The sequence below is a fragment of the Oenanthe melanoleuca genome, chromosome 14 (genome assembly GCF_029582105.1).
Source record: "Oenanthe melanoleuca isolate GR-GAL-2019-014 chromosome 14, OMel1.0, whole genome shotgun sequence".
Taxonomy (NCBI): domain Eukaryota; kingdom Metazoa; phylum Chordata; class Aves; order Passeriformes; family Muscicapidae; genus Oenanthe; species Oenanthe melanoleuca.
This window is the reverse complement of record NC_079348.1, coordinates 14,298,656-14,323,910: the sequence shown is the minus strand read 5'-3', so window position 1 is coordinate 14,323,910 and position 25,255 is coordinate 14,298,656. Positions and strand designations below refer to the sequence as shown.

At 50.8% G+C, this 25,255-nt stretch overlaps 1 protein-coding gene across 2 annotated transcripts in view; it reads right to left on the bottom strand.

The window, feature by feature from the left end:
• Positions 1-202: 202 nt before the first annotated feature.
• Positions 203-25,255, bottom strand: part of XPO6 (exportin 6) — a 55,977-nt gene continuing 30,924 nt past the window's right edge. The window contains exons 8-24 of one of the 2 annotated variants that reach the window (XM_056503346.1): positions 23,076-23,202; positions 22,138-22,247; positions 19,808-19,916; positions 18,428-18,520; positions 16,374-16,443; positions 14,846-15,005; positions 13,830-13,922; positions 12,509-12,653; positions 11,805-11,951; positions 10,526-10,715; positions 9,754-9,909; positions 8,457-8,571; positions 7,724-7,895; positions 6,048-6,209; positions 3,543-3,641; positions 2,070-2,300; positions 203-860 (exon numbers count right to left, since the gene is read on the bottom strand). In XM_056503346.1, the coding sequence (XP_056359321.1) occupies positions 759-860; positions 2,070-2,300; positions 3,543-3,641; positions 6,048-6,209; positions 7,724-7,895; positions 8,457-8,571; positions 9,754-9,909; positions 10,526-10,715; positions 11,805-11,951; positions 12,509-12,653; positions 13,830-13,922; positions 14,846-15,005; positions 16,374-16,443; positions 18,428-18,520; positions 19,808-19,916; positions 22,138-22,247; positions 23,076-23,202 (2,281 nt within the window). In that variant the 3' untranslated portion in view covers positions 203-758. The remainder of the gene's footprint in view (positions 861-2,069; positions 2,301-3,542; positions 3,642-6,047; positions 6,210-7,723; positions 7,896-8,456; positions 8,572-9,753; positions 9,910-10,525; positions 10,716-11,804; positions 11,952-12,508; positions 12,654-13,829; positions 13,923-14,845; positions 15,006-16,373; positions 16,444-18,427; positions 18,521-19,807; positions 19,917-22,137; positions 22,248-23,075; positions 23,203-25,255) is intronic. The other variant, XM_056503347.1, reaches the window with a different exon arrangement.

The window sequence follows — 25,255 nt, the reverse complement described above, 5'->3', positions numbered from 1 at the left end:
ACTAATGGATCAGCATGACATGTGACAGAAAACACAGGAGGAAAACAATGAGGAGACAGCAGAAGAAGCAGCCACCTTCCAGGAGCTGCTGGACTTGCTGGGATTCCTGTTGGCTGCTCCTCATTGCTGATCCTGGGAAAAGCTGTGGATCACTGCGTGTTATTTACAGAATGACCTAGAGGGAAACTAACGCAGCCCCGAGTTATTTAAAACAACAAAGTAAGCACTTTATTCCCATTAAGCATGTTGTTTTAGTATCACAATGGAATGATGAGAAAACGTTTAAAAAAAAACCCCAAAAAAGTCTCTAAATCCCCGCCAACATCGGGGAGGTTTTCAAGGCAATTTAAAAACAAAGGGAGTGACAGAAGTGCCAAACCAGTCCCAACGCCAGGAGACTCCTCCTCCGAGAGCTGGGCGGGCAGGAAGGTGGAATGACACGAAGGTACGAATGTCTGAAGTGGTCTTTGGCGCTTCTGCCTCGTGTTGGGTACGGACATGATCTCTCCAGACACCTCCAGACGCAACAAAGTGCTACAGGAGCAGAGGGAAAGCCCCGGGAGAGGGATTTCCCCGCGGTCGGGATGCCCTGGGGCGGGCAGTAAGACACATCCTGCTGGCTCCGGCTGCGGCCTCGGGCGGGCAGGGAGAGCTCGAAGGAAGCGGCGAGCGGTGAATCCAGGGCAGGAGCGGCCCGGGGCGCTGCAAACCCCAGCACGGAGCCGCTCCTGCCGAGGCAGCAGAGCCCAGTGCAGTCACTACAACTTCACAGTGCCCGGGGGCAGGCTGTCGTTGCACAGTCTGTAATAGCGCAGGTCGTTCACCAGCCTGTGCACGTTCTGTGTGAACGAGGGCAGGTCCTGCAAGGGGAAAACAGCAGCTGTGGGAGCGGCCTCGGGGGGGACAGAGAGGGGCACACACCCAGAGGGTGCTCACACATGGACAGACCCATCCTGGCTCGGTGTGAGCCCAGGGAGCTGCAGCTCCTGGGGCAGGGATGGTTTCAGAGCCGCCTGCAGGGACCCAGGCTCTGCTGCCATCTCCAGCTCCTCATTGTGCAGCGAGGCCTGAGGGGAATGGTCATGGAATCCTGGAATGGTTGGGGCTGGGAAGGGCATTAAAGCTCATCCAGCTCCACTCCAGCCATGGCAGGGACACCTCCCACTGTCCCAGGCTGCTCCCAGCCCCATCCAGCCTGGCCTTGGGCACTGCCAGGGATCCAGGAGCAGCCACAGCTGCTCTGGGCACCCTGTGCCAGGGCCTGCCCACCCTCCCAGGGAACAATTCCTTCCCAACATCCCATCCAGCCCTGCCCTCTGCCAGTGGGAGCCATTCCCTGTGTCCTGTCCCTCCATCCCTTGTCCCCAGTCCCTCTGCAGCTCTCCTGGAGCCCCTTTAGGCCCTGGAAGGGGCTCTGAGTGTCCCTGGATCCCTCTCTCCCCCAGGTGAACACCCCCAGCTCTCCCTGGCTGCATGGCCAGATGCAGCACTAATTCCTTGGTGCTCTCCTGCCAAGGCTCCTGGGTGCCACACACTCCCTGACAAGAGCTCATATTCCTGAGGAGCAGTTGCCTTCTAGAGCCAAGCAATTCCCCCAGGGCTCCATTCCTGTCCTCACCCTTGGTCTCAAATTCCCATCCCTACTCTCAGGACAGGGAGCAGTCAATGGACAACCCTCAGTAAATGGAAGCCAGAACCTGCTGCTCTGCCATGATATTCCACACATTTCCTTCCCACACACGAGGGGTTTGCAGGAATTGTGAGCCTTTGCAAGCACTCTGCTGTTGTCCTTACTGTAACCCTCAAAAACATCTGGCTAACAGCTGGAGTGAGATTTAAGCAAGCACTTGGGAACATGTCAGCCTACTCCAATGAAAACTAGGAATCTCATTCCCTGGCTGCCACAGCATCCTGCAGCCTGAGGGATGAGATGGCAGCTCTGTACCTGCAGTGAGAAATCCCTGCCTGGGGATTGCTGGGAACAAAAGGCACTGCCTGGAGACACCCCCAGCCGCTGTGGGGGAGCAGCGTGCACCCTGAGAACACACCGTGCTCAGTGCCCTCCTTACCCTGTCCATTTTGAAATTCCTGCCCAGCACGTTCTTCTGGTTGGAGTCCACGCCGTGGCAGCTGGCCAGGAACTGGGGCAGGAAGGAGGAGTAGAAGCCGTCGAAGTCCACCGAGGCCATGTTGTAGGTGGCGATGCCGATCTCCTCCTGCAGCAGGTCGTGGGACTTGTGCACCAGCACCTGCAGCAGCACGTTCACAAACTGGAACAGCATCGTGGTCCTGAAGATCTTCTGCACAGGGAGAGGGGCACAGGGTGAGGGGGCTTCACTCCTCCCCCAGGAGGACAAATCCAGCAAGGAGACAGCAGCTCAGCTTCAGCGGCATCTGCAAACTCGGGTGAGCACTGAGATGGTTTTTTAAGCCAAGCCAGATTGCAAATGGCTAAAATAAGCTCAATTAGTATCAGCTTGAAAGTTAATGTTGAATTTGGCCACACTTACCTCATGGTTTGGGGCTTCAGGGACACCTCAGAGCCCCTTCCAGGGCCTAAAGGGGCTCCGGGAGAGCTGGAGAGGGACTGGGGACAAGGGATGGAGGGACAGGACACAGGGAATGGCTCCCACTGCCAGAGGGCAGGGCTGGATGGGATATTGGGAAGGAATTGTTCCCTGTGAGGGTGGGCAGGCCCTGGCACAGGGTGCCCAGAGCAGCTGTGGCTGCCCCTGGATCCCTGGCAGTGCCCAAGGCCAGGCTGGATGGGGTTGGAGCAGCATGGGACAGTGGGAGGTGTCCCTGCCATGGCAGGGGTGTATAAAATAAGTCAGCTTTCCATTCTCATCCAGCCCAAACCATTCCCTGATTCCATGACCCAAGTTGTAAGCATTGGCAAAGCCACGAGCATCAATTCCCACTCCAATTCCAGCCAGGTGTACCCTGCACAGTGCCCTTGGGAGCCAGGGAATGAGGCCTGAAGTCTGCCCCAGGCACCTGTGAACACAAAGGGCTGCCCTTCAGGTGTGACCACAGGGGAGAAACTGAAAGCTCTGCCTTCCCAGGCTGACCAGATTCCCTGGATTCCAGATTCAATCCTTCATGGCAGCAGCTAAGGGTAGGTTCCAGGGCCTGGAGGATGGGCCCAAAGAGAGCTGGAGACTCCCATGTGGCAGTGACCTGGGAATAGGGGATACCTGCAGCTGCCCAGGTGGGAATGCTGCAGGCACTCACTGTCCCACTGATGATCCCAATTCCTGCTTCCCCAGACTCACCTCACTGTCACTGTGTGTTCTGTGCTTTCCCTCACTGTCAGAGAAGGGAACACATCCAGGCTTTGTCTGACTGGAGCTAGGATCCCTCCCATTCCCAGTTCCCAGTATCAGGGGGTGGTAACTCCATTCCAGCCACCTGGAGCAAGGCAACCACCCAAAGGCTATGGCACAAAACCCCCAAACCTGGGCTTCTGAGTAGTCTAAAACCAGTCCCAGGACAGCTCCCACCTCTTCCATGCACTGAGCACAGGCTGAGGCAGGACCCACCTTGTGGTACAGCTTCTGCTTCGTGTTCAGTGTCTCCAGGTAGAAGAGGTTCTGCTTGAACAGGTGAATGTCAGGCTGCAGGAAAGACTGGCCAAATGCCTGGGAACAAAGCACAGAGGGAGGAAGGGGCTGGAGACCACCACAAACCTCAGAGCTGCCAGGCAAAACAGCAGCACCTTCAGCCTGACACCAGGACAAACCCTGGGAGCCTCAGTGCAGCAAGAGACAGGCAGCTGTTCAAATCTGTGCTGCCACCAGATCCATGGGAATGACACTGTGGTGGGAATGTGGGCATATCCCAGCTCCTCAGGAATGGCACCTAAGGCACCACAGCATGGGGAACAGACAGGGCACACCCCAGCCTCAGCCAGGGACCCAAGCAGAGGTCACTGCCCTGATTTGGGATTTGGAGATGGGCCCTGGGAGCCTGTGCAGTGAAGAGCCCAGAAGAAAACCTGCAGGACCCTGAGCTGGCCTGGCAGGGCTGCACAGTGTGTGATCAAACATCTTTTCCATCCTGAACACCTCCAAAACACTGTGCAGGGGATGAAGGTGGATGAGGTCAGCTCTGTACTGAGACAGGATTTTAACAGCTCCTCTTCAAGGCAGTGTGAACAGAAAAGTTTATTCTCCCACATGACCCATTTATTGTCAAATGGACAAAAATGACCCATATCCCATCAAGACTGAGCCAGTTCTGGCTTTAGATCTCAGGTGGAAATCAGCATACAAACTATTAATATCCCCCACACAAAGCACTGGCTGTGGGAACACTCACAGAACATTAAATAAGAATTTTGTATCAGAGCAGCAAGAGCCAAGGAGTAAAACAAGCAGTGCAGTATTGTCACCCAGCCTGAACTGAGATTATCACAAAAATACCTTCCAGAATGAGACATTCAAGAGAGTTTGGAAGGTGAGAGAGATGCTTGGACAGCCCTGCACAGGAACCAGCCTGGGCTTCATTCACACCAAAAGGTGGCAGGAGTAGGAAGGCCACAGAGAAACATGACCCAGTTTGTGTCACTGCAAGAGCTCCCTCTCCACCTGTGCACCACAGGGGACCCAGTTTCTCCAGGCACTCCATGATGGGGAAACTCTCCCAAAGTCCTCCCACCTGCAGTTTAAGGTGATCCAGGAATTGCAAGGGAACTCATCTGGCCAGCTCTGACTGAAGTAACACATGGAACACAGTCTGTTATTCTTAAAAATTCCAATGACCCAACCTGAGAAGGTTGGAGCTGGCTCTGTGCACATGCTGTCCCTGCCTTCCAGAGCCTCAAGGGACTCCAGGAGAGCTGGAGAGGGACTGGGGACAAGGGATGGAGGGACAGGACACAGGGAATGGCTTCCACTGCCAGAGGGCAGGGCTGGATGGGATATTGGGAAGGAATTGTTCCCTGGGAGGGTGGGCAGGCCCTGGCACAGGGTGCCCAGAGCAGCTGTGGCTGCCCCTGGATCCCTGGCAGTGTCCAATTCCAGGCTGGTTGGGGCTTGGAGCAGCATGGGACAGTGGAAGGTGTCCCTGGACATGGCAGGGGTGGAATTGGATGGGCTTTGAGGTCCCTTCAACCCAAACCATCCCATGATTCACTATTCCCCAGGCCAAAGCTTGTCAGGTGTCACTCCACTGACCTTTCCCTACCAGGGCCTGTGGTACAACACTCAACAAGTCCATGGAAATCAAAAGACACTCAGGAAAACTCCCCTGCACTGGCAGCTCTCCCCAGTGCCAATCACAACACTCAGAATTAAATGGGTCAGTGGCAGGAATGTATTTTTATTGCAGGATGAGGCTTGCCAAGGAATTAACATTCCTTCCTCAAGCCTGCATGGCTCTGTGCCTTGTGAGCTCAGCAGCTGGGTCACTCCTCAGCAACTTTCATTTTCAGCTGTTCTGGGAGGCAAAACCTCACTCAAGACTCATCTAAACCCATCATCCACATGTGCCCATGTGGGACCCTCAAGAACAAAGACACTGAGGGGCTGGAGCGTGTCCAGGGAAGGGAACAGAGCTGGGGAAGGGGCTGGAGCACCAGGAGAGGCTGAGGGAGCTGGAAAGGGGCTCAGCCTGGAGAGAAGGAGGCTCAGGGGGAACCTTCTGGCTCTGCACAACTCCCTGACAGGAGGGGACAGCCGGGGGGGTCGGGCTCTGCTCCCAGGGAACAGGGACAGGATGAGGGGAAATGGCCTCAAGCTGTGCCAGGGGAGGTTTAGGTTGGATACTGGGAAAATGTCTTCATGGGAAGGGTCAGGCACTGGCACAGCTGTGCAGGGCAGTGGTGGGGTCACCATCCCTGCAGGGATTTAAAAGCTGTGTGGATGTGGCACTTGGGGACATGGGTTAGTGGTGGCCTTGGCAGTGCTGGGGGAATGATTGGATTCAGGGTCAGAGGGCATTTCCAGCCTGGATGATTCTGTGATTCCATGTTTGATGCACTGCCCCAAGCAGTGTGAGCTCCCCTGCAGGACAGTTCTGGGCAGAGGTGGGAAGGGGTGAGTTACCTGCATGATGGCACTGAACTGGGCTTCATTTTCCATCTGCTCCTCTGCCACTCCCCTCTGGACACTGGCCAGCACACTGGATTTGAAGAAGTACCTCCAGTTGTGGTGCAGGACCCGGAAGAGCAGCTCGAACAGCTCTGCTTTCACATCGGGGGATGAGCGCTGAGGAGAGGGGACAGAGCTCAGAGCAGGCACAGAGCTCAGAGGGGCACAGAGCTCAGAGCAGGCACAGAGCAGGCACAGAGCTCAGAGCAGGCACAGAGCTCAGAGCAGGCACAGAGCTCAGAGCAGCACAGAGCTCAGAGCAGGCACAGAGCTCAGAGCAGCACAGAGCTCAGAGCAGGCACAGAGCTCAGAGGGGCACAGAGCTCAGAGCAGCACAGAGCTCAGAGCAGCACAGGGCTCAGAGCAGCACAGGGCTCAGAGCAGCACAGGGCTCAGAGCAGCACAGAGCTCAGAGGGGCACGGAGCTCAGAGCAGGCACAGAGCTCAGAGGGGCACGGAGCTCAGAGCAGGCACAGAGCTCAGAGCAGGCACAGAGCTCAGAGCAGCACAGAGCTCAGAGCAGGCACAGAGCTCAGAGCAGCACAGAGCTCAGAGCAGCACAGAGCTCAGAGCAGGCACAGAGCTCAGAGCAGGCACAGAGCTCAGAGCAGCACAGGGCTCAGAGCAGTACAGGGCTCAGAGGGGACAGAGCTCAGAGCAGCACAGGGCTCAGAGCAGCACAGGGCTCAGAGGGGCACAGAGCTCAGAGCAGCCCAGAGCTCAGAGCAGCACAGAGCTCAGAGCAGGCTCAGAGCAGCACAGAGCTCAGAGCAGTACAGAGCTCAGAGCAGTACAGAGCAGCACAGAGCTCAGAGCAGGCACAGAGCTCAGAGCAGGCACAGAGCAGGCACAGAGCTCAGAGCAGGCACAGAGCTCAGAGCAGGCACAGAGCAGGCACAGAGCTCAGAGCAGGCACAGAGCTCAGAGCAGGCACAGAGCTCAGAGCAGGCACAGAGCTCAGAGCAGGCACAGAGCTCAGAGCAGGCACAGAGCTCAGAGCAGGCACAGAGCAGGCACAGAGCTCAGAGCAGGCACAGAGCAGCACAGAGCTCAGAGCAGGCACAGAGCTCAGGGCAGGCTCAGAGCAGGCACAGAGCTCAGAGCAGCACAGAGCTCAGAGCAGTACAGAGCTCAGGGCAGGCTCAGAGCAGCACAGAGCTCAGAGCAGCCCAGAGCTCAGAGCAGGCCCAGAGAAGGCCCAGGGCTCAGAGCAGCTCAGAGCTCAGAGCAGCCCAGAGCAGGCCCAGGGCTCAGAGCAGCCCAGAGAAGGCCTAGGGCTCAGAGCAGCTCAGAGCAGGCTCCTCTGCTGGGATCCCACCCCAAGCCCTGGGTCCCACCCACTGCTGTGCAGCCAAACATCAAAGCACTTCTCCTAACGGAACACCAGACCCAGCAGCTGTAGGATTGTGCTGAAAACACATTGCTGACTCTGAGTTGTGCCTCCTGCTTTGACCACCTCCCTAATCTTAGCTTCTCTTGGAATCCCTGTCAAAATCCTCCACCTACCCTGCTTCCAATCCCACTGTGGAGTGTTTTCCCTCCACACTTGCAGCTCTTGGAAAATCAAAGCTTCACTGCTGCCACCTCCCCAGCAATGCCTCCCCTCCCCTGCCCTGGGAGAGCTGCCCTACCTCTGCAATGATGGGGTAAACCTGCTCCATGCACAGTGAGATCACACTGGGCAGGAAGGGCTTGAAGACCTGGCCTGGCTCCTGCACCACCACCTGCAGGATCTTCAGGAACTTCTCCACCACCCGACAGCCAGTGCTGCCCTCGTGGAGGATGCTCTCTGCCAGCTGCTCCCTAGGACACAAACAGGCATCAGGAACATTCCCAGAGATCCAAAGGCTCTGCCAGCTGCTCCCCAGGACACAAACAGGCATCAGGAACATTCCCAGAGATCCAAAGGCTCACCTGGTTTACTGGGAAACAGGTGATGCTTCTAAAATGCTCAATACTGGCCAAGTACATGAAGCCTCAGAAGGGAGGGAGGTTGTGACTGAGGGTTGACAGATTCCCCCTCCCCAACAAAAGGTGAGTGAGGGAACACTCTCAGACCTTGGGCAGGACCTTTTAGCAGGAGCTAAAAGGGAATGTGAGAGTCCAACAGAGAGTTCAACACCCCCACATAGCCAGAAAGTCTGTGGGAGAGCTGGAATTGCACAATGGCAGCTATGATGAGAATGCACTGGGTCTCTCTGGGCTTGGAAGTGTTTTCCTCAGATTCAGCCCTGGGATGTGACAAAAGTCTGGCCACAAAGGCTGGAAACAGCCCACTTTAGGGACAGGGACCAGCTGGCTCAGCAGCTCCTGAGATAAACCCTCCTGAGGGGTAAGAAAGAAGTGACCAGTGCTGGGCAGTACCTGGTGAACATGTTCAGGAAGGTCTGTATGATCTGCTCAGTGAAAGGCACTCCCATCTGTACCCTCAGGCCTTGGAATAGGGTGAGGAAGAAGCTCAGCATCTCATCTGTCACATCTAAGAGAAGAGAAAAGCAAAAAGAACGTGTTAAGGAAACATCCAAGAGCATCAGTAAGTCTTTTATGTTCAGGTCTGAAGTTTGCTCCTCCTGTTCAGGGAACTCCATTTACTCTTGGGAATTTACCAACAGGACTATCTGAGAAACTGAAACCATCAGCTGGTTCCTACAAGGCTTCAAGACTGTTCATCCCCTTCCAAAACCTGCCAGGGATGACAAGCACAGGCAGCACCCAACCCCAGAGAACAGCCACAACCCTGCCAGCAAGGCCTCAGTGTGCTCAGAGTGCTGGGAGAAAGCTCAGGGGCAGCTCCAGGCCCTTCTCCAGTTCTCTGCTCATACAGGGTTAACAGGAAACACCAGGAAATCCAAAACACCCACACAGCTCGGGGTGCAGGAGACAGAATCCAGCTTGTTTTTTTTTGGCAAGAACTGAGAAGACCCTTCTATCTTCAGAAGTGAGCACGTGGTGGTGCATGAGCTGATCAGTGCCCAGCTGATCCTTCCTCCATGCCAGTAAAGACTGGATAACCAAGCTGGAGCTGCTCAGCTCCTCCCTCATCACACAGCCTTTGATAGCCAAGAAATTGCAATTGATGAGGCTGCCAGCCTGTTCTGAAGACAACAGCTCCCTGGAGTCACAGCACCTTTGCTGCTGCCTGGGATCCTCTGCATTTCACTGCTTTTGTCTCCCCTCAACCCCCAGCACTGAGAAAATCCCACCCAGCTCCAAGTGGAACAGGAGGAAGCACCCTGCTGTGACCCAAAATGCAAGCTGCTGGCCACAAGGCTGCCAAGTGGCAGTCCTGCTTCCATCTCAGGGAAAAAAAATCCCCAAATGCCACAACATTTGACCCAATCTGATAACAACTATTTCTCTTAGTCTTCAAGCTTCTGCAGAGAATGTAAATGGCAAATACAGCCAGAGAGGGTATTTTAAAGCTTTTTTTTTTTTTTTGTGCTCAGGACCAGCTGCTCTATGAAACTGTGACAATCCTGCCTGGATGCTGGCTGGCAGGGATGTCCCTTCCCTGCTGTGGTTGAGCCCAGCTCTCCCAGCACACCCAGGCACAGCAAACCCACACACTCCACACCCACACCACAACTCTGTGCTGCTGCTCTGGGGGTTACCAGGAGCTCAGAAAGCTACTCACAGCATGACCCCTGGCCTGAGGTTATACCTGACTGATGAATGAAAGCTGGGAAGAGGGCTAGTGAGACCTGCACGGATTCTTGCAGCGACTGATAACAGATCTGCCGGGACTTGGTGGATTCCCCAGAGACACTTTCTACAATGTCTTCCAGAACGCTCAGTGTCTGGTGGATGATCACTTTGGCTGCAAAACAAGAGGAGTGATGCTTCTTGCATGTGTCAAAACTGCTCACAGGTAAGAGGAAGAGAAATTAAGCTCGCACACAAAGTAATTAAAACAACCGACGTGTGACACTGCAGATTTCTGAATGATTTCTAAAGTGGTCCTCAATGAAAAAAAAACCAAGAATCACCCAACACCAGGCCTAAAGCATATACAGCAGTTTCCCTGCAAGGAGTTTCCTTGCATTCCTCCTATATAAACAAACCCTTTCCAGTACTTCCCAAATCTGGAAGAAATTCTTATTTTCCCCCTTTACTTTTTATAACCACAATCTTTGTTAATGCTGCTTCCAACCAGTATTTCTAATATTACACCATGAGGCTGTCCAGTACTCCCAATGCAATCCTCACTATTTAAACTTTAACCCCAACCCTGATCTCACCTTCCTTAGGAAGACAGCACTTTAATGGAAGAGTTTACAGCTGACCTGGGATGAGAAGCAGCAAATCCTCTAAAACCAGAAAGCAAACCCAACCCGCTCCTTTCTCCCCGTACGCCAAACACTTTCTCAGCCAAAATAATCAAGCTTAATGACACTGCCCAGTGCAGCAGGAGTGGGCAGGACACTGGTACTTACTGTCCTCCAGCTGCACCTTCCTCTGGGGCAGGCTGGCCGTGGCCTTGAGCTGGCGGTAGTCCCTGGTGAGGGCAGACACGAGGCTGGCGTGGTTGGTGGAGCGCACGGCCCACTGCTGCTCACTCTCAGGCAGGTTGGGCCAGGGCAGCAGCAGCACGTTGGACAGAGCCCTGCACACCAGCACCTGGGCCTGGGAGGGACAGGAATCACAGCCACACAATGGTTTGGGTGGGAGGAGTCGTGGAATGGGAAGGGAGGTTAAAGCTCAGGTGTTCCACCCCTGCTTTGTGCATCTCTGGACACTGAGGATGGACTGCAGCTCCCAAAACACACAACACTGAGCTCCTGGTACCCACCAGGATGTGGGAGCAGAAAGCCACCTCCAAGAGCACCAGGGTTGGACTGACAGCAAAAACACTGAATCTTGGAATGGTTTGGGTTGAAGGGGCCTTAAAGGTCACATAGTTCCAACCCCTTGCCATAGGCAGGGACACCTTTCACCTGCCTGGCCTTGGACACATCTAGGGATGGGGCAGCCACAGCTTCTCTGAGCAACATTAAGCAAAGAGAAAAAGTCTTTAACGTTTTTTCTGAGAGAATTTTTGCTAGAGCACAAGCCTGGAGTGAAGTGTCATTTTATGGCTGTCCAGCAGTGCTCACTGTTCAACTGCAGAACACAAGCCCAAGTGAAAACTACCAAAGAGAGAGAGAAACAAAACTCCAGGATTTAAGGGCTGGAAGCAGCTCCCAGCTCTGTCAGCCCTTCCTTGCAGCAGTAAATCTCTGATGTTTATAAAAACAAAGATGATTTCACTTTCATTATTCCTTGTCTGGTTTACAGGCTGAGCTTCTGCACCTGTGCAGCACTTTGTGCTCCCTTGCCAGCACACAACACAACCATATCCCAGCACTGTGGCTTTTCAGTGCTATAAATGGAATGTATTTATATTATTTACATTGCTTCTGCAACATAAACACTTGAGTTTCACAAAAATCTCTTTGTGTAGACCAGAATCAACGTGCCTGTACTGTAAAGATGATGCAGAACTGAGGATGGTGTCAACAAATGAGAAAAGAATCAGACCTAAGAGGTGCAATTGTGTTTTTTCCTTGAAACAGATCATTAATTACATACAGTATCACTGTCATTTGTGGATATCCACAATACAGAGTGGATTGCTGCCCCTCCACTTGATTGTTGAGGTTATCCCTCACCACCTGAGGCACATCTTGCCCAGGCCAGCTGACTTGCAGGTGAGAGAGCTGTGTGCCCACTGACCTTGTCGGGGAGGCGCTGGGCAGAGGTGTCAGTGATCCTGGTGAAGACTTTCTGCACGGCTGGGATGCTGATCAGGAACACCGGCCGCACCGTGGTGGCCAGGGACACCAGCAGGTGGCACGCAGACAGCAGCAGCTTCTCCTGCACCTGAGGCACAGAGGGGGGGTCAGGCTGCCCAGTCCCACCTGCACACACAGCCAGGCACAGCTCACTGAGCTGCCAGGGCCTGGGGGTGCAGGGGGGGGTCAGGCTCTGCTCCCAGGGAAAAGGGGCAGGATGAGAGGAAAAGGCCTCAAGCTGTGTCAGGGGAGGTTTAGATTGGATTTTGGGAAAAATTCCTCATGGAAAGAGTGGTCAGGCAGTGGTGGAATCCCCATCCCTGCAGGGATTCAAGAGCCATGTGGATGTGGCATTTGGGGACAGGGGTCAGTGGTGGCCTTGGCAGTACTGGAGGAATGGTTGGACTCGATCTTAGAGAGCTTCTCCTAAACAATTCTATGATTTATTTGTCAACCAGAGCATAACTGAATTCCTTTAATACCATGAGAGAGAAACCATAAAAACATTAGACTGGAGTTTGAAAGCCTTTAAGTTGTTTCTGCCAGCCTGACCCCCAGTGCTGTTATGAGACTTCCCACGGCTCTGGGATGCTCTGGCCCACCCCAGCTGAGCAGAGTGCACCCCAGCCCCAGGGGAGGATTCACCTTGGAGCTGATGAGGGGGGTGATGGCCTCCAGCGCCGTGGACACCAGGGAGATGAACTGCTCGGGGTTCTGCCGGTGCACCTCGCTGTAGAACTGGGCCAGCCAGTGAGCGTAGGCCTGCAGGGCTGCCAGGGACTGGGCGTGCCTGGGGACAGCAGGGGACACGTGAGCACTGAGCAGGACACAGCAGGGGTGCTGTGGGCAAATCTGGCAGCGTGGGTTGAAAAAAATCCCCACCAAGACAAAGGTGTGCATTGACAAAGCCAAGTTATCACCAACTTGTTCTGGACTGTAACCAGTTCATAATCACACTTTTATCAATTGAAGATTGAGGCAGGATGTTTCACAGAGGTGCTCCCCAAATGTGTGACAGTGTTGCTTTCTCAGGCAAGCATTAGGAAATGGATCACAGGTTTCTTCAGGGACAGGGAAAAGGGTGAAATCTTGCTGACAGATCATGGAAAACTCCTCCCCAATTATTATCCCCAAACCAGAAAAAACATTAAAACAACATGATCTGCACAAATTTCAGTGCTATTAACTCGGGGCTCAAGGAGAAATCACATTAGTTATACATTGATATGGTGAAATCTAGATGGGGTCTTCAAGGAGCTGCTGAAGGTGCAGTTACAAACCAGAACAAGTGTTCAAACCTTAAATTCTGCTCACAGAACTGGCAGGGAACAGGTTTGTGCACAGTCCCAGCAAGGGAGGGTCCCTAAAAGTCTGTCCCAGAGGTGATGTGTGACCAGCAGCACCAAGATTTCACACAATGTCAGTGCCTGCATAGCAGGCATTGTTTGTCCCAGAAATGGCTTGCACAGCTGCAAGGCTTATATTTGTCTTGGAAGACAAGGACTTGAAACCCTCAACAGGGAAAAACCTCTTTTACCTGAGGCACAGATGTGACTTTGGTAGCAAAAAATCCATCAACTGGATTTATAAATAAACTACACAGTGGATCCATTTCTTTAAAATATCACTGTTGTAACACTTATTTCCTCATTAATTACACTGCTTTTACAGCCACCAGCACAGGGCACAATCCCAGTTTGCTCTCAGAGCTGATTTAAGGGGCATTTTTCCTTTTTAGCACAAACATGTTTTCCTTTAAACAACCTGGGTACTTCCATTAGAGGAAAGACTGGTCCAACATGCTGGCAGCGGCCTTGACTTTCATCAGCTGAAAAAGGTGTTTTCCTGGGGAGCTGCCAGCAGCTGGAAAGGCTGTTTCCCAGAATATTGCCAGGGAGGGGTCTGAGCAGCAGATCCAAGCCCTCCCCACCCTGTGAGTGCCCAGCCTGGGGCAGCCCACACTCACACATCGATGAGGTCGGGTTTCAGCACCGAGGGAACGGCGGTCTCGATGTTGTACAGTTTGATTTGGGATCCATACAACGTCACCTTCACCAGCCTGGAGGGGCAAAAACACAGGGCAGTGCAGAGGGATTGCACAAATCTGCTCCAGCAGCTGATCTAGTGCAGCTCTTCCCCAGTCTGGGTCAATATTTAGCTAATACACAAATGAGATTTTGACCATTTAGCTTAAAATAATTCAGAGCCTACTGCACTGTTTGGGATAAAATGGAACAAGTCAGATGCTCCTGCACAGAAATTAAAACACAAAACCTGGGTAAAGACCTGAAATTCTGCCATTTGTAACTATGTGCTAATTAAGTATCTTGGAGAGGAAGATATAATGTCTGTCCCTTCAGCTTTCACAGGTCTTTTCATTTGAGAGAAGGATCATGGAATCATCCAAGTTGGAAAAGACCTTGAAGAACACAAATACAGATGAGAATTCATAAACAACTGAGTCCCAGCATGAAAATCCATCTCTTGTACTTCAATCCTGACTCTGAGTGAAGGCAGAAAAAAGAACAGAAAAGAACACAGCCACTGATATGTGAAGCTGCTAAACAACTGTACCCTCTGGGAAGACAGGCTGAAAGGATAGGACAGAAGGCAATTTCTCCTGATGAATTACACCTGTAATGATTACTGAGGAGTGGCAACATCTCTGCCTGCCCAGTGAGTTTGGGTGTTATAAAAGTTACAGTACAAGTACAGTACAAGAGTCTGCTGGCTGTAGGAGGTAAGGGATGTGGCTGTGCAAGGGACACACAAGGTAAGAAGATGTTGTGTGATGGACAGACAGGGTAAGGTGCTGGGAAAGGGACAGGTTTGGGTTTAGCCAGTTATGCAAAGGAGAGAAAGAGTCAGGGCTGTGTGGAGCTGCCTATGAGAGAAGGAGTCAGAGTTGTCAGAAAGAAGTGCCCTGCAAGAAGGCAGGAAGAGGTTTCCAACGGAGGATGGAGGTGTGCAGCCCACACCCACCTCTCCACCACGGTGAGCGCGTCGTTGAACCTGGCGGCGAACACGTCCCCGGTGAAGTACTCGGCCAGGCGGCCCACGGCCTGCAGCAGCGAGCTCAGGTCCCTCAGGGAGCAGTGCAGCCTCCTGCAGTCGTTCTCTGCTGTGATGTTCAGCCTGTGACCTGCAGGGACACCACAGAACACAGCCACACACTGGTTTATCTGACTGCTGCCCCCAGAGCTGCAGGCTCCTGCTGGCGCAAGGGAAAACCCTGCGAGTCTGAGATTAACCCCTGCAGCTCCTGGGGTGGGAAACCTGTGACAAAGTGACAGGAAATGCAAAGCTTATTCTAATTACGTGGCAAGAATTGTGGAATTAGCTCAGCACAGGTCAGATGGCAGCACTGGAAAGCAAGCTCAGCTCTTCTGAGCACACTTCAAAGGCTGATAAAGATGTCAATGACTATTTCAGCCTTTTCCACCTTTATTTCCTTCTGGAAGGTGTAATTCCTACACAGACAGAAGCCTTTCTGTGTCCTGCTGCCATCAGGAGCATTCCCAGCTCTGGAGAAGGTGGTTTTCCCCATGGACAAGATGGTTTTCCACACTCCCTCTGCTGGCTACAGTTCCAGTGATCCAGCAGCAGATTTGGGACAGAGAATTTGTGACTTCACTTCTGATGTGAGGTGTGTTGTGCACTTCCATATTTCTCAGGTACAAGAAACAATCTGCTAACGAGATTTTCCAGCCCCACACAATCCTCCTGTTGCTCAGGTGTGGACACCTCAAACATTCCTGAGCTTCTACTAAAACAGCAAATATATTCTGCAACTCCACCTTTCGAAGAAAATCAGATTCTCTTTCCACTGACTGTATTTCATCTCAGACCAGGCTTTCAGCAACAAACTCTCCATTCTGTGGGCACACCATGTGCTCTGGGATGAGCAGGGATCAGAATCTCACTGAGGTCCTTTCCAACCCAACCCACTCTGGGATTCTGTGCCACCACCCAGGGCTCAATCCAGAGCTGCTGATCCAGCCCCAGGACAGCTCCTAACACAGGCTGCACTAAACCCCTACACATTGCTTATCCAAGGGCTGAAATGATCCTAAAACTGGGAATATCTTTTCTAAAACTGGCTCTACAACAGTCACCATTCTGCCATGTCCAGCAGTATTGCAGATGTGACAGATTCCTTTCCTGGTCACACCAGTGAATTTCAGTATAAGCACAACCTCCCCTCAGGCAGATCTCCCTACTACTGCTTCCCTTGTTTCTCAGGAAGGAGCTGTAGTATTTGATGCAGCACACCTGCTCTTAACACCTCTGGTATCTTCATTTCAAATACCAGAACAAGGGAAGAACTAAGCCAATAAGAATAAATCATATTATGAGATTTCTGTCTGCTGCTGGAGTTAAACTACTGAGCCATGAGACACCACACAGGTTCTGATCAACTAAGTATAGAAAAAGCAACACCAAAGCAGGTCTAGAATGGTTTTGCAGTGATGAAGGAGGGAGGAGCACAGTGTTAGAGGCTAGTAATTACCTGTTCCTGAAGTGACCACAAACTGCTGGAGCCCCAGATACACTTCCAGGTTATCCTGCAGCACGGGAAACTGGAAGAGAGAAGAACTGATTGTGATCCTGGGGCTTGCAGACAGCAACACCCAACTACTGACTGCTCTGCCAGAGCAGAGTTCTCTCATCTCTCCCCAGTGCCTTCAGACAGGCATTTGGAGGAAGGGCAGGATGGGCTCTGGGCTGATCCTGCATCCCACAACATCCCAGGTCGTGACAGCTGTCAGGAGAACAAAGGTCACTCCCCTGAAGGCACTTCCCTGTGGCAGCTCTCCCTTGCCTCTAGCCCCAGCAATCAGCCTGACAAGATAATGGTCTGACAGTGGAAGTCAGGGCACAGCTGGAGGTACAGCCCAGGCCAAGGAGTGGCAGAGTCTGAAGTGCAGGAGGTCTGTGCTCACCCCCCTCACCTGGAAACATCACCTTCTCAAAAGGTGATACTTTAAAACCTCCCAAAATATTATGCAACCAGAAAGCTGAATTCAGTGCCTCTACCAGGGTACAGAAGGGAGGCAGTGCAGCACTCTGCCAGCAAGCTGTGGGCTGCAGCAGCTGAAATTCCACGGGGAAAACAGCCAAAGGAATAAACACCCCAGTCCTCATGCACCCCAGTGTGGGAGCAGAGTGTCAGCCCAGCTCCATCACTCAGCAGTGACTGCAAACATGCCAGGTTCTGCTCATACTTCAGCTGAGGAATATTGCTCAACCCTTTCAGCCTCTGTTTAATTTCTGTTGGGGAACATGGTTGAAATTGGTGGTTGGTTTTATGGAAGTTCCCTCACCCATCAGTAGAAGGAGCTGCAGCCCTTCCTTGCTCAGCATGGGATGGAGCAATGGCAGCTGCTGTCCACTGCTGTAATTATTTGCCACTGCTAAAATTCCTAACTAATCACTGCACCCACCAGCCCTGCAGGCACTGGGAAAAGCACTGGGAACTGCTTGAGAGCCTCCACATTCCCCAGTCCACAAGAAGGAAAATGCAGGGCTCAGGAAAACACTCCTTCCCCAGTTTCCAACATGCTGTGCCTAATTAACAGTGGAGTGTCTTTGCATAACTGCCTGAGGGGAGTGTAAAACACCACAGAGCCTTCCTCCTGGGAATGTGTTACTCCAAGGAAGCCACATGCTCTGCTCCATCTGATCCATCTGCTCCCTGAAACACCAGCTCCACTCCTTGGTGCCTCCTGCTGACTCACACCAAAGCTGCACAGCAGCCTCTGCTTTTGTTCCCTCCTCCTAGTGACAGGCTTCTGCTTCTCTGCTCCAGGAAAAACAGCAACAGCAAAGGCACTTCAGGTCAGGCACCTTCTGCCTCTGCAGCAGCCCAGTTTTCTCTGCTTCTTGGGAATACAGGTCAGAGGTTGAGGTGTGCAGTGTTCCCAGCAGGATTAATGCACTTGCTGAGATCCCAGTGCTGTTATTTCCCTTCCTCCTCACCTCTCCTGGACTGTTCTGAATTCTGGGCTACACTTCCATCCTCAAGATCTCCTCCTCAAAATTGTTGTGATGCTATAAACCCAGACAACTTTTACACCCCCAAAAATAGTGAGAGCAGCTGAAGAGAAGCACTTATCCAGATCAGATCTGGTTCCCAATAGTCCAAGGCCTCTCTCCAGCATTTTTATTTAGCCTCTAATTAAAATAAAGATTCTACTCTCTTTAAAGCCCTGATAATGACACTTACCTGCCCAATTCACAGCCCTGACTCCAAGATAAAGGCCAAAATAAACAGCACAGAGGGGCTGCTGCCAAATGCTTACACTTTGAGAGATGGGAATTTCTAAAGAGTGTCCACCAAGCTGGACACAGACACTGAAGCACTCTCTTCAAAACACACCAAGAAATGCAAGGAAGCCAAAGAAACAATTTCCTCTCTTCAATTTCTAATCTCCCCTTGCCAAGTTTTGCATGCAAACTTCCCTGCTTTTTTTTTGGCACTGGGGCTTTTATTAAAAAAAAAACTAAAAATCTCCAGCAGTTGGTGCTCATTCCAGGTGGCACTGGGGCTGGGGAAGGACTTACCAGCGTGGAGAAGGCGTGAGTGGGCAGGAGCTCCATGACTTTGGCCACCACTTCCAAGCTCTGGCGCAAGTACCGCTGCCACTCCGTCTGCTGCTGCAAACAGCAGGGACACTGGGGTGAGCACAGCCCTTCCCAGGGCAACACAGCTCCTGGGACACTGGGAAGGGAGGGACAGCAGGGAGAAACCCCCCCCCAAAGCAGCACCTCCACTTGAACTTATTTTTATATAGAATTCATTCTGTTTTCATGCAGAATTGATAAAACCAGGGGGACAGTGCAGGAGAAGGGAGGGGAAAGAGTGGCAATAATTTGATAGGTGAATTAAACAATTATTTGAACACTAAAAGACTCTTTCCATGCTCAGCTACCTGTTACCATCATAGCTCAAACCTGCCATTAATATGAGAAGGTAAAAATGGAAGAAGCAGCACACACAGCAACATAAGCAACAAAATAATCCAAAGCACCATGTCCTGACTTAATTTTGTCCTTAAATCATGAACTAAAACCCTTTCCAAGTTTTATACCAAAAGCCTGAAGTCATGCAAGTATCATCATTTGCCACCTTGTTTTGGAAGCATAAGGACAACTTCATCAGATGCTCCAGATAATTTATATCCTTATTTGTGACATTATTATCACCATGGAAAGGCATCCAAACACCAACATGGTCTTTACAGGGGTATGACAGCTAATTATCCAGATGACACAAGTGTCAAATCAATCAAGAAAATAATTAATTTTGCTCATGAAATGGTGCTGCTATCAAGCTCAGAAGCTGTGATGTGACCAGCCCTCAATATTCCAGAATTTAAAAATCTCTCTGATCCTATTTGTGGTGAAATTCCCTCTGCTCCTTCACCTACCCTCTTGTGACAGCTGACCTGCCCTTCCAGGGCTCTGGCCCCACCATTTTGGCCACCTACTCCACTTTGACATTTATCAACTTCAAGATGATTTTTTTTTAATTAATGCCAACTTAGAAGCAATAAGCTTAACCACAAACACCAACAATACACAGCTTCAAGCTTTTGCTTCAGAGATATTTTAGCATTTCAATTCCCAAGTAACCAGCAAATTAATTCCAAACTAATTAAACACTTTCAACTCCAAAGGAATGACATGGACACCTAATACCTCTGACAATCAGAACACAAGGATCTAAATTTTGCCCTCAATAAGAAGCAAGTTAAACCCAAAGGTTACATCTTCAGTGTGACTTTTTGTGGAAAGCATCTGAAGCTGTTTTACAGCTCAAACCCCACACAGAAGGGAGGGGAGGAGCAGCTGTTTAGCCCATACTCCCAGTGCAAGCTCTGGAGAAGCCACTCCAGGTGTCAGCAGTCACATGTGGCCCTGTCCTGTCCTGATGCTCCTTACATCATCATCCAGGGTCTCGTCATCCAGCTCCTCCAGCTGAGCCTGGTTATACCTGAACTGGATCCGGTTCAGCACCTCTGTCAGCAACAGAACCAAGGCATCCTCGTACCTGCAGCCACCAGGAAGACACAGAGAGTTGGGTAAAACCCTTCCAGCAGAGGAAATCTAAAACACAACACTTACAGCAAGCAGCTCCTGGCATTCAAGGTATCAGCTCATTTCAGGTCACAAGGTACCTGTAAGGAAACAGCCTTGGCAATACCCACTGTCCCTCTGCCTCTGGAAGGGAAAGGGAGGATTGTCAGCCACAGAAACAGCCCCAGAGTTCAAAACAGGAAAAGCAGGAGCAGCTTGCCAGGAACAGCACCAGGTGTCCACAAACAGGAGGCACCAAGAGCCTCCTGGAGCCTGGGCTGTGCTCAGCAGCCCCTGAATGAGGAACAGAGGAGCCAGGGCAGCTGTTGCTGTCCCAGGTGGGACCTTGAGCCTGTCTGTGCTGCTGTCTCCTTCCCCACACTGAAATTCAGGCCCTTCTCCCCTGAAACAAAGCCAGCCTTTCCTGCTCTCACTGTGACACTGAAGGTGTGTCACTGAAATATCCCTGCACCCCTGGGAGCCAGGGAGCTGGCACACAGCACAGCACAGAGCCAACAGAAATAATGCCAAGCTGCAAACTCAGCAGAGCACACCATCACTGCTGCTGCCACACCACCCAACTTCAGCCATTTCAAGCAGGGTTAGTCTGATTTTTCCTTGAAAAACCTTCTCAAAATAGCTGGGGTCTCATTAAAAAATCCTGTTTTTTTTCTAGGGAAAATCAGGTTGGAGCAAGAGACATAAAAAAAGAGTAACAGACGCAGAGCTTGACGCAAGCCAAGTGTCAGATGTGACAGTCAGCTGTGCCACCAGCCAGGCAGCTGCAAGCTCTGGGCAAGGTGGTGTAACCTTGGATTGGGCAACTTCTCCAGTGCTAGAAGTGGCACTGTGTACAAAACACAAAGTTTCTGAAGCACAGGACAGGAAATGTCCTCTGTGCCCCTGTGGTGTAACCACCCCAGAGTGCCCAGCTCGGAGTTCCCACGGCTCAGGGTGTGCAGGGACCTGCAGATGTCAGAGCTGCCTGTCCTCAGTGGCAGCTCTGCCCCAACCACTCCCAAGCTTTATTGATGATTTTGTAGTCTGACAGACCTAGAGACAGCTTTTTGTTACAATTTTCTCCATCACAAGCTGAGTGACACCAAGACCACATGCATGTTAGGCAGGCACAGGAGCAAATCATGAGTCCCAACCCAAAAATCTGCTTCTTTAGAAATTCAAACCCCACAGTTCCCATGCTGAAAGGAAGAGCTGTCTGCTCTGCATAGTTCCACTTTTCCTTGTGGTTATGATGCCAGGCTGGCTTTTAAAAACCAACTGCTGCTTTTCAGGGTGCTCAAGGGAAAGAATCTTCTGTCTGCACTTAGCAGAACTAGACAATGCACAAACTGTGGTGCTTTTAAACCTCAAAAACCCAAACAACTCACCAGGATATTCACCAGACTTTTAAAGTGGCAGCAAAGAGACTCTTCTCAAACAAAACCCACCCCTTTCAGGGTCAGCATCTGCCAAGGAAGAGCTGCCAACCACTGCTGTAACTAATACACACAGCAGTAACCAAGTGCAACTTTTGACTTCAAGTCTCATCTGTATTTCTCAGAATCACATCCTCTATTTAAAGAGGAAATTTAAAATCCTAATTAAATAAAATTTGTTTCCTAATTCATTAATTAGTTGTATGAGCTGTGTGAACACTAAGTAAGCACCTTGTGTTGTAGTTTCCTCCTCTAATTTGTGCTCAAATGTGCTTCAGTTCTATTTTAGACTACAAAGCTTCCTTCCTCTGCCTGCAAGGTTCACACACAACATATGTAAGTGACAGTTTGTCTACCCAAACCTGCTCAGCCTGAATTCTTGTGAATCAGTGTGAAACACTGAGGTTTATGCTTTTTATACTTGATGATTTTAGGAAAAGAAAAGACTCAAGTACACATGAAGCTGTAAGCAGTAGATTATTTCACACAGCTCTTCCAAGGTGACCACAAAGTCTCTTTGCTGCTGTAGGAAAAAAATTCTTCCCTGGGAGGGTGGGCAGGCCCTGGCACAGGGTGCCCAGAGCAGCTGTGGCTGCCCCTGGATCCCTGGCAGTGTCCAGGGCCAGGCTGGATGGGGCTGGAGCAGCCTGGGACAGTGGGAGGTGTCCCTGACATGGCAGGAGTGGGATAAGATGAGTTTTAAGGTTCCTCCACCCCAACCCATTGTGTGATTCCAGGCTGCCCCACCCCAGCCCTCACCTGTTGAGCACTGCTTCTTTGTCTGCCAGGCGACTTTTGATTTTGCTGGTCAGATAATCCAAGAAGAGTGTCCAGATGTCCAAGCAAGAAAAGTAACCTTCATGAGTAGGCTGAAAGACACCAAAATTCCCAATGAGTACCACAAGCTATGGCAAGATGGATTTCACACAATGAAAACAGGAGGTAAGATCCACTTCAATGCATGGGAAGAGCTTCTTGCTTTACTGAAACAGTTCTAGGATGTCACTGGAGAGATTCAGAGCTGTGACCACAAAGTCTCTTTGCTGCTGTAGGAAGAAAATTTTTCCTTGGGAGGGTGGGCAGGCCCTGGCACAGGGTGCCCAGAGCAGCTGTGGCTGCCCCTGGATCCCTGGCAGTGCCCAAGGCCAGGCTGGATGGGCTTGGAGCAGCCTGGGACAGTGGAAGGTGTCCCTGCCCATGCAAGGGGTTGGAATGAAATGATCCTAGAGTTTCTTTCCAACCCAAACCATTCCATGATTCTGTGATATTATAAAGCTGTTTCCTTGTCATTATTCCTGTGTTGCTGGGCTGAGTTGCACTGACAGCTTCTACAGCAAGGTAAAAGCAACCTAAAGCCACAGGGATTTTTAATATGAAAACTTAAAGCTACAAGAAAGCCACAGATTGAGGACAAAGAACAGCACCCCCAAACACAAACCAAGCATGTCTGAGAGACTTTTCCACACACTGTCCATTCCAAGGAGTAGGAAAAAAAAATTAAAGCAGAAGCAAAGTTAAATATCAGAAAGTTGTTGTTGCAGGGTAAGCACCTGTGACCTCTGTCTCCAGGTAAATCCCAATCCCCAGCACCAGTGGGAAGTGCCAGCAAGACCCAGTTCAATGCTCTTTTTTTGGGCTGACTGGGGCAAACAAGAACAACAGAACAGATTGGGAAAAATGAGGATGTGGGGCTGTACCTGATGAAAAGTGTATTTGAACAAGAGGGCCAGGAATTCAACCACGGGGAACTGGGAGTAGGACTCGATCCTCCGTAGGTGCACGCTCACAAAGAGACGGAGGAAATCTGTGAACTTCTCAATGTAGCTACAAGGGAAAGGAGAAAGCACTGAGAAAACACAGGAAAGGTGCCCCAAGGGAAAGCAATTTCATTGAAATAGTGATAGAAGCCACTCAGAATTTTCTCATTCAAAACAAAGTTATAATTAACTATCAGTAGAACAATTAAATATAAAGCCCTGCATCGATTCCCAACCCTTCACTCCATTAACACCTGAAACAGCAGAAAAGATAATCTAGTCAAAAGCAACTTTAATATTCAGATAAATGTCGAGTTCAACCAGGCCTGCAAATGAACACAACTCCCTCCACCCTGGAGAAATAATTTGATAGCAAAGGTCACTGTACTGATGGAGACAGGATTAGTGAAATGAACTGCACCCCTGAGGAATTCAGCTGGAAGCAAGAGGTGAATGCAGGAATCAGCAACAGAGGGGTTACATTTACAGGAGGGGGTGGGAGAGCCAGGGAGCTGAGAGCTGGAAAGGAAAATTCCTCCTGCAGTGGAGATTAGCTCCATCCTGAGCTGAGCCAGCTTGAGACTGATTGGGAAATGAAAGAGAAATCTTCCTCCAAAGCATGGGCTCCTCAGGGAATGTACAAAGTGTAGTTCCCAAAAGGAGCCTGCCACCAAATCTGCAGGGACTGCAGCCAGAGCATGACCTGGTGCAGCAGGGAGAGTTCCTGAGGGAAATATAGATTTACTGGGAACACAAACACAGCCTGCACAGCACAGCTTCTGCAGGGTTAAACACCATCTCCAGATCCATCTGTGCAAGAGTTAAACACTCCATCAGCCACAGGAGGGATGGCAGCACCACACACATCACACACAGGCAATTCCAGCCTTCCCTCGTGCCCAGAGCTCTGAAATGCATCAAACTACTCAAAGTTTGTATTTTGAATAAAAAGTTGGGCTCAGCACAGCTTCACACAGGCATGAGCAGCCTGGTTTTACTCTACTGCCTGCTCTGCACTGCTGCAAACTCTGGGGATCTGGGTTTCTTTTCAGGGAATCCCCACTCTAACAAGAACTCCCTCACGACCAGCAGCACTGGCAGCTGACAGAGCTGCAGCACTGGGGGCTGTTGTGAGCCTTCAAAACCACACACTGCTTTGAATATGCAAAAAATATGAAGTTCCTTCTTTATTTGGCACTGCCTACTTGACAGGAGATCACTGAGCATACCTGAGCACAGATCAAACACTTCAAAATCAAAGCCAGGGGAAAAAAAAAAAATTTAAAAAAAAAAGTCCAGACTCAAACATCTCCATCCTTTTAATTTTTATTTTCTAAACAGGCTTTGACCTGAGATCAGTGAAATTCCTCCTTGGTCCCCAGCCCCCTTCCCCAACCTCTGAGCCACTGCCTGGATCCTTACCAGCCACTTCCCATCTTTTGGGATCTTCAAAGCCAGACACAAATGAAGCAAAAGGCAATTTGAACTTGCTCTTTCCTGGACTAGTCTGGCAGTTCCAAAGTGTTCAGACTGATTTTTAACAGAACAAAAATAACCAGCAGCACAAGAGGAAGGCAAGGAAGGAGCCCAGAGCCTGCAGGTTCTGAGCACACCCAGCTACTGAAGGGGGTTCCTTCAGTGCCCCTTTTATTCAGGATTTTATTAGTCCAAGCTAGGATGACACTTCCATGCACTGAGCCCTTTAGTTTTGGATACAAAACATCCAGCTGTGCCCTTATGCTGCTTGATATTATCCAGAAAAGAAAGAATAGTTAAACAGGGGATTGTGGGGTTCCAGAAGAGCTTTTCTGAAATCCAGAGGGAAACTTCTGGCTCTCTGTGCCTTGCAGGCAGAGGTGGCACATGCCCACATCTCATTTCTACAAGTCAGAGCTAGCAAAAAACAAGCAGCAGAATTCCCTGTGAGTCTGGATTTACCACCCCAAAGTTACACCTTTATCAAAGGATATGGAAAAGGAGAATTCTGCAGCAGAAATGTGCAAGTACTCTCTCCAAATGGACCCACGGCTTTTTTCCCAAATGTTTTTTTTCTCCTGAGTAGAAATTTATTTCCACCTGTGTGCACCCATAGTAAAATACTCAGCACTTTCACACAGTTA